Below are 10,512 nucleotides of genomic sequence, written 5' to 3'. Positions count from 1 at the left end.
TTTTGATTCAGAATATAAATCGGGCTCAAGAAACTGATGGTCAGGAGTCAACTATACATGTATATACACAGTAACCCCACAGAGATTTTCACCCGACATCTCAAATATTACACTAATTCTGTAAGATACATGTAAAAATCAAAACACAAGTTCTTTGGAGGGATTTGTTTTTCAGCATCCCTTTCGTCAGCGGTATTCAGTGTTAAAGCAAACGTATTAAGCATTTACCTTGGTTTCGAAAACAAACAACTAAAGCCTGGTATCAAACACTTCTTCTTCCCCTGGATGGAATACGAAAAGAGATAGAAATACAACGCGCTCACTTTTTTTAAACAATGCAGTGATAATTGCACACATACAGAAAACATAGCTGCCACTTATTAGAGCTCACTGAAATTTTGCATATCTGTATTGAAGTGTTTTGACAACATCAAAGTCGCTATTTCCATTCAATGAGCTGTGGTAAGAGGCGGCTATGTTTTCTGTATTTAGGCAAATTATTAATGTATTGCTTAAAAAAAACAAACAAGCAAAACAGCTCCATAAATTCTTTAATATTGGATTTTAGCATTGCATAAAAAGTTATGGCTCTTCTTCGTTAGAAGAAAGTAGAATAATTCGCAAGTAGTGTATTTTTCTTTTCAATATCGTCACCTTCAGATGTGAGTCGCGACCTTTCGACTGAACACTTCAAGTGTTCTTCTGGCAATAGAGTGGACTGATTATGCGTCACCTTATGAAGCATTCTATGGACCAATTTGCGTTTATCTCTTCTGATTTATAAAAAAATTTACCTTCCTCTGCGACATCCGCACCGGGCTCATGCGCCTTCTCTTCTTCAGCTTTTCTAGCTTCTTTAGAAAATTATTTTTAATTACAAAATAAGTTAGTATTAAGTCATTAAATCTTTTCCTTGTACTTAGGAATTAGAATCATTAATGTTTCACCAATTTCTACACTAGAATTTTTCCAGTGACTACCAAGGTAAAAGAGATGTTGTAATTATTCAGAAAATGCCTTAATCTCTTCAGTAACCAATCAAAAACCATTATCTCCTTTGCCTTTGTTACTGGGCACTGAAATCTCTTCAATCTCCATCTGCTCCTCAGATTCACCAGCTGTGTGAAATCAGATTCATTGTTAAAATCTGAGGCTAGATAACGCGGCCCATTGCCCGTTATCAAGCCAGCAAATTAGTCCAGGTGCTACTAACACTGTATGCTGAAATAAATAAGACCCATGGCGGACAAATGTTCAGTTCCTGAAAAGAATTTCATTGTTTTTACCTTTCTCAGTTGGCTTTTTAGGTTCAGGCTTACTTCCTCCTTCTTGATCTGCACACAGATATTTGAGATATATTGTATTCAATTTTTGTCCTTGCATTCGACGAAGTGATTGATATTTTGGGAGGATCACTGAAGAAAAGGCATAACTTGAATATGCAAGACTGTTGAAACAGTCAGCTGTGTACTTTCATCACCTCTTAAAAACCTTTGTTGGAGGCCACCAATTTACCCTATCATTAACTTCCTTTTTTGCCTCCGTTACCATACTGGATGAGTGAGTCCCTATAGCTTACAAGTAGCTACCCCTGAACTTTATAAAAATGTAACTCTATCAAAGCAATGAACCAAAAATGACTAGAATCAAGCTGGTGCTGGCTTTGTATCAGAAATGTTTTACTACTTTCCATCAAATGTATCTTGACGTTATGGAAAGTTAAGTATTATGCTCACTGAAATCCGCAACAATCGCTTTATATTTCGATTACTGTATCGGAAGCTATAAGTTACAATAAAGAGGAGTGTCCATCATGACAAAGTTTGTTGTAAGTACCTTAACCGTCGATCAATAACGGTAATTTTTTAGACCCGTTTTTAAGTTAATTTCAATTGGAACGGATGGTTCCATAAAACTAGGCAATTCTCAACATCAGAAACTTCCATTAGTGTGTAGAGACACTCCTACTTACACAAGATGTCAACTATCACCTTCTTTTTGTCTTCTTCGTCGATACTGGCTCTCGCCATGATCAACAGTTACTGCAATAAAGAATACCACTCATTTAAATAAACTGCAAGTGGTTCCTGAAAGGCTCAACGTTAATAACACAGCTACGTCTTAGGTCTTTGACAACAGCAAACTTTCCAATAAGACTTTTTTTTAATTGCATTGGCCCATTAGGTTCAGTAACTGAGGGTGGGTTTTGTACCTTCCAGAAATAGTGGCTAACAAGCTGCTCTCGTAAAGTTTTCCATGAGACAGACTAAGAATATATGATCTGATTGGTAATTATGACTAAGCGTTAAACACGATAACCCTAATCCTATTGATGTGACATACAAAACCATGCAATCAAGTATACCAAGTGCGCCAGTCTAGTAGCACCAGCCACCATTCGCTGGTTTGTAGAGTTATGAAATTTCCAACAAAAAGAAACACGAAAAATGAAAAGGTGTTTACCTTCCACAGTCTTTGTAGTGGCTGGTCTGATGTCAAAATCATCCTCATAATCTGTTTTAAGGAACAAGTAGAGTAAATCGTTTCATGGTGCCTATGGTTCATGTTTTATTCTGAAATAAATTTCTCTACAAACCTATTTTACGTACGTTAGATTTCCATATGTATTCAATTATCCATTGATTTATGAAATATCACTGAGTTACAAAGCTAGCATTTAAATCTGGAAGTTAATTTATGCGTATGAAAATCTGCCAAATACAATTATTAAGATGCATTGCCTTTCTTCCTTTTGGCGATTCTTATGACCAGGTGTAAAGTGCAATATGCAGTTGAAGTCACATGTTATAACTGTGACTTTAGCAGTACCACTCTTGTAAATAAAGTGGTTGTTTCTGCCTTCTTTTTATATTTTGTTCATAAATAGATTTTTTACCCGAGGAAGATGAACTCGCATGCCCTCCACAGGCTTGTTCAATCGCTGTCAACAGAGCAAAGAGTTTTCTTTAAGTTATTCTTCATACAATATAACTGAAAACTGGCAACAATGAATGATCATTGTCAATATATACCTATCATATATATTTACTACAACCTTGTCATATAGGAGATGTTGGTATCTACCTTCCATAATACACTCTACAGGTTGTAGGTGGTAAAAGTGCCTATGGCAATTTATCACCAGAATGTCTGAAATAACTTGTCAACCAAAAGTAATACAACCTAATTTCATTGCGTTTGTGTAATATGGGAGATCCTTCCTTTATCTCTCCTTTCTCAAAACGTACTAACAGAAACTATCAGAGCAGAAAAGGAATGCTGAGGTTTCTAGGTATTTCAATTTGAAAGAGGCAATATGTGGTAGATTTACCGATTAGACTATACATACCTGGCAAGAGAGTTGAATTACAAAGTCAATTACAGTATTGCCGTTAGCATCAAAAGTTCTCTATTTATTTACTGACCTGGTTGCTGAGCAGGCAATTCAGGGTCTTCCACTTCTTGGATTTCGTTGTGCTCTATTACCCGCATTTCAATTTGTTCTCCTATGGGGAAGAAAATGAAAAAAAAAGGAATTAAGAATGGAAAAAAGAAAGGAAAGAAAGCTATTACACACAGAATCCTACAGAGGCGTAGAGTAGATATTTCGCATGTGATTTACTCTGAGAAGCACTATATTTTTACCCTCTTCGTCGTTAGCATGTTCATCTCCATTTCCAATCTGTCCCTGCTGATCATTATCTGCTTCTTTTATATAAAAAAGAAACACCAATAAAAACATTTTTGGCCATTGTCAGGTTTATCACAAAGAAAATACATTCTACAATTTAGATTTGGATCTTTACCTTATAATTTAAAACAGAAGTACAGCCCTTCATATTTTGAGAATTGTTAGCAAAATGAGTTTTGGCTAACATCTCATTTTAAAAAAATTAGTCGCAAATGGCACCCATTTGACTCAACGTTCCAAACACACAGCTTTAAAGATACTAACTTTGTAAAAAATCGAACCGAAATCACGATTTCTAATTGCGTCGTTGCCTTCATGACACTTGATTATTTATTACATTTATCTCATCTCTATTTAGAATTACTCTCTTGATTATTTTTCTCTTCTACGTCTGCTACAACTTTACATATTGCCAGTTGCACCTTTGTGATTTCAATAATTTGCTCAGGTTCTTATTCTAAAATATTAAAAATTAAAAAAATTAAAAAGAGATGAGTTTACCACGATTTCAAACCAGTTCCACCCTTTTCCCCCTTCAAAGCATTAGGAGTAAAAATGACATAAGCTACTTAAAGAAAAATGGGTTGTTAATTTGATGAACCTTATAGTTTGTTCATTTCAAGTTTTGGAATATAATTAATTTTATCATGGCATTTTTGAATGGAGCTTAAAACTGTACCTTCCTGACTTTTTCCTCTGCTGAAAATAGATCGAACATTGGACCACAGCTTCCTCAGTTTTGCTTTCAACACAGCCTGCACCTAGACATTCGAAATACATGGGATAGTTTATTTCAGACTTTCAAGTAACGTCTTTAAAAGTCACTTTGGTTAAAGTCAACGATGAAGAAGCTAACAAAATCTGTCCGATCATTTACTTTTTTCATGCTTGTTTTGTATGTCAACCGTTACAATTTCAAAATTGACAGAAACTCACATAACAATAGGTGCTGTTCCAAAGTAAGAAAAAAAACTGTTACCTGTGGAGTAGAAAGCGTATACAGCAATGGGTTGATAGCTGAGTTGATTGGCAGAGCGAACACTGCTATCCACACTGCCAGATCACCAGGAGGATCAAATGTTTTCTCGACGTGGGAACGGATGCCGATAGAAATGATTGGCATCCAACACAAGAAATCGGTCAGAATAATGAAGAATACTCTTTTGGCAAGTGCTCTTTCTCTTTTGGTCTGTGCATTTTGTGCTCTTGCTCGTATTTCACGGATGGTTCCTTGCTTACCGAGTCGTCTGCTCGACGACCATGACTTCCGCAAAATGGCAACATAAGCAACCATGATGAAGATGAATAGGAAAAAATTCAAAACGATAAAAATGGAAGTGGAGTATTCCCAGCCTTCTTCTAGTCGCGGGGAAAGTTGCAGGGGTAGGCACACTACATTATTGCCATAATACCTCTCGCTGAAATAGTGCATTCCGGATAAGGGAAGGAAAGCCATAATGCCTCCCACCAGCCAGATAACTACGCACATTATGCGGGTCTGCCTCGGTGTAATTTTTGCAAAGGTGTAAGGAAACACGATGTTCTTGAGTTTGTCCCATGCGATCAGAGAAATCATCATCACTGATACTTCACTTGAAAAGACAGACATGGCACCATTGAAATGGCAAAACCAACCGGTGCGCCACTCATAGTCATGCAGGTAGTATTCCCCTGACCATTGCAGGTCTTTTATACCTACGATGATAAGGTATATGCCCATGATGCCGTCAGACACACCCAGATTCACCAACATGATAGAATGGACCACATTGTTATCAGGGAAGAAATACTGCCACCCGACTACAAACAAAGACCCTAACAACGACAGAAGACCGACAACCCATACAGTTCTCCTCGGGGCACGGTTACGGAACATGGAGTGGCAGCTTGCGAAGTTGTCATTGAAGGTATATTCGCAATCAGCATCCTGCCTGAAAAGATCGAGATGGCAGCACATCAGGTTGGTGTCCAATGTTCTAGATTTAAAAAAAAAAGAAGAAGAATTAAAGAAGAAATAACACATTATTATTGCGTCGTTGAAAGCTATTAATAATAATTAATTAATTAATATTCTAGACTGTCATTAAATGATTGTTTAAAGGGGTGATAGAAGGGAAGGATCGTTATGGAGTCTTACACTCTGATGATGTGCGTCAAATGCCTGAAAAAGCCTTTGGGGAGCTCAGCCATCAAGTTGTAGTGCATGAACCTGTAATATCAAATAATCATAATTTGAACATTAAGTTGGTGTATATCATAATTGACCTGACAAAAAGAACTTGATTTATTCCAAAAAATGAGTTTCCATGAGTAAGATTCATCTAGCTAATGTTAATGTTCAAACAAACTGTCAAAAAATATAATCAGGAGCCCTAACTGAGGATCTTAAATACGGACCCGAACTTGATATTTTCTCAAATAGTTAATAAAATTAATCAGTTAGCCTACGATAAGTCTCGTTTTGCTTTCTTGGAAATTTTTGATGGCCACTGATTTAGTGGACGTGGCAGCCCATTCAGCTGTGTTCGTTCGTTGTATAAAAGCGTCTTTCCGCACTCATCCAGGGAAAAATGACTTCGGTATATTTATTTCATCTTCCAAAATTACTATTCACGAGTCTTTCCTTTCACTTCAACAAAATCAAAAGAATACTCGCTTACACGTTATCTGATTTTAATACATGCAACTAAGTTTAGTAGCCTCGATGAACATCTGTCATTTGCCTTGAACTTACAGAAATCGCAGCTCGTGGGCATAGTTGAAAGTCGTGCTGCTAACGTTTTGTATTTTATTGCCGAAGATATTGCTGAAATGAAGAACGCAATCATTTACAATTAGCTCCTAAACGGGGGCTTGCAGTTGTCATATTCCTCATCCTAATAAATTTACATAGAGTTTCATTACAACTACATAGATCTCCATAATGTTCGTTTCCGTTTCTATAATATCCACCTTGGCTCACTAAAAGTTTGTTATATAAAAAGGCACATTTTTAGTGCAACATGAATTAAAGCAACATTGCTTCGTTGAGCAACGTAATTTGCACCACGTCTGTTCTACATCATGTTAAATTTGTGAACTAAAATCTCAGATTTTGAACGCTTAATATATTCATTCCATTACTGCGAATATTCTAGAATGTGTTTGTATGTGATTAACTGTACTCACAGAGCTTTGAGGCTTTTGACACCCTTGAAAATTTTGTCAGGTAGAGCGTCTATTTTGTTCTCGGAGAGATATCTTAAACATCCGAAATGGATAATAAAAAAAATCTTATCAAACAGTAACATAATATGATTGGCTAGGACAACTTTAATTTGAGCAATAACGGAGTTAACATTAAAAAATTATTACTGTATACGGTGTACAATCCAGATCATCGTAGAAAAAGATTTTAACTCAAAATGTACTTACAAATCGAATAGCTCTACCAAGCCCTGGAACTGGTCTTCGTGAAGCTTCTCAATTTTGTTGTAGTCCATTTTCCTGAAGAAAGCATCATGGGCAGTTTTATCTTTAACTCTTCTGTTTTTTAGGTAACTTCTGTAGTTAAGGCAGGGAATGGCAATGTTTTCCAGTAAAAAAGCTCCCAATTTTTATATCTTATCATATATTATTATATTAGACATATCTATGATGCGTTCAAAATTAACCACGTAAACTCTCAAGTTTATTCCCCTTGGCCTTCAAAGAGATCTGTTGTTAAAAGCTGTATTTGAAAAATCATTAGTGGTTCACTTCCTATTACAATAACAAAATAAGTGACAAGGTAGTTTGATCCTGCAGTACAACAAATTCTTTGACGAAATTAAGAGATCCTTGCCGCTAAGAACACTACTGAAACGACTAGTTGAAAAAAGGACCTGAAAAAATTCAAGCCCGTACGGTATTTGAACCCATGACCTCTGCGATACCGGTGCAGCGCTCTACCAACTTCAGTAGTGTTCTTAGCTGCGAGGATCTCTTAATTTCGTTTCTTCTCCGCAGTGCAAATATATGAATTTCGTATATCTAAAATCAAATTCTTTGATATTGTCAAATCGGATAACAAGGAAACAAAAAACCTTTGCCTTCCAGAAGTAAATTATAAGGTAAGTTGCCATTAACTAGGAAGTTTTTATAGTCACCAAGTGCTGTTATTATCAAGAAAATTCCCTAAGGATAATTTTTAATCTTCTGTGCCGATATAAATCTTACTTACAGAAATTCTACTGCTGTAATGTTCCTGAAAATGTACGGTGACAGATTTCCAAGTTCATTGTTTGACAAATCCCTTAAAACAATTATTACCACAGTTACAAAGATTTCATTTATGATAGAACTACCAACTGAACTCATAAAAAATAATAATCGGAGGTTTTTTGCGAAGAACGTTCAGTTGCTACCCCTTTTCAGTTTATTTCCCATGAATCACTGAGACATTTTCCCAGGAAAAAGGTTAATGTTTTAAATTCCAATCCAAGAAGATCCTAGCATATTATGCAAGCTAAGAACGCCATAATGTAAAAATATGTTTACACTTTCTAGGGAAAACCCGAAATGACCCATCTTTCATTAATACAAACTTGAAAAACAGGCCAATCACGGAAATATCCATCGCCGACTTTTTTGGGGTGGAAACCTCTCACCGCAATAAAAAAACAAACAAGTAACAACAAAAAAATAAAATGGAAAAAACCGGTACAAAACATAAACAAACAAAAAAATCTGGGAAAGTTTAGGTTGCTATTTAAACAGAAGCTTTTAAAGTTTAACACATTCAAGTACCTTAACATTGCTAACCAAAGCACAACAACTACATAAAATAGCATCCTCTGTTTCAACTCATGAGAGTTACAGATACAAGCTGGAAAACTTCATAATTTTCAGCTATAACGGCTGCGCTTTTGTGAACAAAAATGATTACCCAATAATCTTCTCGGTTAAATAACTATTTCACTTACAGATGTGTCAGCTTGGAAAGGCTGTTAAAAATTCTGTCTGGTAAACTCTTCAACTTGTTATTTGACAGATAGCTAATAAGAGTGACGAAAAGAGAAAATGTACTTTCAAGAAGTATGCAACCTGAAATTTCTAAGTAAAAATACATAAAGATGCCGGTCATCAAAAACAACCAAAGCGCAGTATATGGTAAGAGACATGGACAAAAAACAACTGCAATAATCATAACATGCATAAATTTCATTGTTGTATGTATGATCGTTGGCGATGAAAATTTCAATACAGTAACAAACATATAGGTCAGGATGGTTCAATTTTAAAATATGTTATCAGTGCAGATGGGAAGACTGTAAAATTTGCAATTGGAAAATATTTTCTTTATACATGCTTTAATTAGTGAAAGGAGAGAAAAGTATAATACTGGCAGAATCTGTGTAAAAATACGTTAGCAATCACGAGCTTTGATTTAACAGAAGAGGGAAAAATTTCAATTGATGCTGGAACACTTTATGCAGTTAAAGGGGTTAGCTAAGTATGCTTTAACTTACAGTTTTTTCAGGTTTTCTAGATCTTGGAATAAATCTGGAGGCAATTCAGTGAAGTTGTTGTCGTGCAACCATCTGCGTTGAAATTTGTAGAAAAAAATGATCTGTACGTAAAATCTATTTAGTTTTATTAAAACAGTTATTTACCACCTTGTTTTATGGTCACTGACGGGAAGGGAAGAAAAGAGAAAAGAAAAAATTAAATTGAAAAACAAGTATAGACGGTGCGGTAAGAAAGGGGAATGCTGCTTCGTTATGAAAACAGTTTTCCTTTGATACCTGCATAATTTGATGCACAACAAAGAAAAAAACCATCTATTATCTCTGACTATACAATACAACGCAATGGGATGCAATGCAATGCACAAAAATACGATTCAGGATATAACCATCTCAATAACACAATAAAAACTTTACCAAACGACTACTGTTCCCAAACTCGATGCAATGCCACAAAATCAAAAGGGGTTTTTCTCAGTTCGGAAATTTTAATATGTGCAAAGTACTTTGCATTAGAGGACATAACCTTGTAGGTCTCTTTCGGCTTTAGTCAGAATTGAGACCGTTTGAGAACTTTAAGATCTGAATAACTATTTTCAAAACTTTCTTTTAGTGCTGTTGTCTTATCTGTCTCTGTTTTATTTTCACATCATAATTTAGCAGATCACGATATGTCCTGATCCAGCCAAAGGAATTAATAAATTTTTATCGCGCATAATTTTGTTTTCAGGATAAGAATTCCTTCCACAACAGTATTGATACATTAACTTACAGTTGCTCTAGCCTTGTCAAGTTTTTGAAGGCACCTCCATTCAATCCTTTCATGTCGTTGTCATTCAGGCGTCTGCGTTGTTTATCGTATAAAACTGATCAATATTTCTAATATCCACCAGCAAATTATCTGTTTAGGTAGGGGTACTACTGAAACCTTTCAGGGGCTGTGGTTGAAGACAGTTACGATTGTTTTGAAATGTGAGCAAAAGTCGGCATCAGTGTCATTGAGTGAGGAGTTGTTTGTGCTAACTTCACCCGTAATACTCGTTTTTCAACACAACAACATATTTGAATTTTACATATATATGGAAATTTGTTACCGATGGAAATTTAAATGATTTTTTTATTTAACGTAAGCACTTCGTGATGCCTTTCATACAGAGAATGAAATCTCATAAGCGGTCAGTCCTGAACAAAGATCCAGAATGCAACAGTCGATACATGATCTTCGTGATGTTTGATATAATTTAATCTTAATTTGCGAAGCGAAACGAATAATCGGATAAATCTGAGATCTCACGCATTATTTCATCTCTGTAAATCATCAAAAAACTCTTTGGG

At 35.6% G+C, this 10,512-nt stretch overlaps 1 protein-coding gene across 1 annotated transcript; it reads right to left on the bottom strand.

Moving 5' to 3' along the window:
• Nucleotides 1-228: 228 nt before the first annotated feature.
• LOC149048753 (uncharacterized) lies at nt 229-10,002 on the bottom strand. The gene is made up of 17 exons (XM_089199540.1): nt 9,950-10,002; nt 9,181-9,252; nt 8,635-8,736; nt 7,893-7,964; nt 7,106-7,177; nt 6,860-6,931; nt 6,426-6,497; nt 5,829-5,900; nt 4,671-5,667; nt 4,371-4,452; nt 3,646-3,708; nt 3,426-3,506; nt 2,897-2,941; nt 1,992-2,042; nt 1,062-1,118; nt 795-854; nt 229-281 (listed from the first exon to the last, which is right to left on the bottom strand). Exons 1-17 carry the CDS (start codon nt 10,000-10,002, stop codon nt 250-252), a joined length of 2,055 nt encoding a protein of 684 aa, XP_089055666.1. The 3' UTR covers nt 229-249.
• Between the last annotated feature and the right edge of the window lie 510 nt (nt 10,003-10,512).

This window comes from Pocillopora damicornis, chromosome 3 (genome assembly GCF_964200805.1).
Source record: "Pocillopora damicornis chromosome 3, jaPocDami1.2, whole genome shotgun sequence".
Taxonomy (NCBI): Eukaryota; Metazoa; Cnidaria; class Anthozoa; order Scleractinia; family Pocilloporidae; genus Pocillopora; species Pocillopora damicornis.
Note: the sequence above shows the minus strand (reverse complement) of the source record. Positions and strands in the feature narration are given on the sequence as shown.

Bases quoted from the DNA above. Each gene is read 5' to 3' on its own strand.
- LOC149048753 (XM_089199540.1), bottom strand. From the start codon at position 10,002: ATGAAAGGATTGAATGGAGGTGCCTTCAAAAACTTGACAAGGCTAGAG. The intron at 6,932-7,105 runs GTAAGTACATTT...CGGATGTTTAAG, and splicing joins TTGGTAGAGCTATTCGATTT to ATATCTCTCCGAGAACAAAA. The intron at 855-1,061 runs GCAAAGGAGATA...AATTTTCTAAAG, and splicing joins TTCAGTGCCCAGTAACAAAG to AAGCTAGAAAAGCTGAAGAA.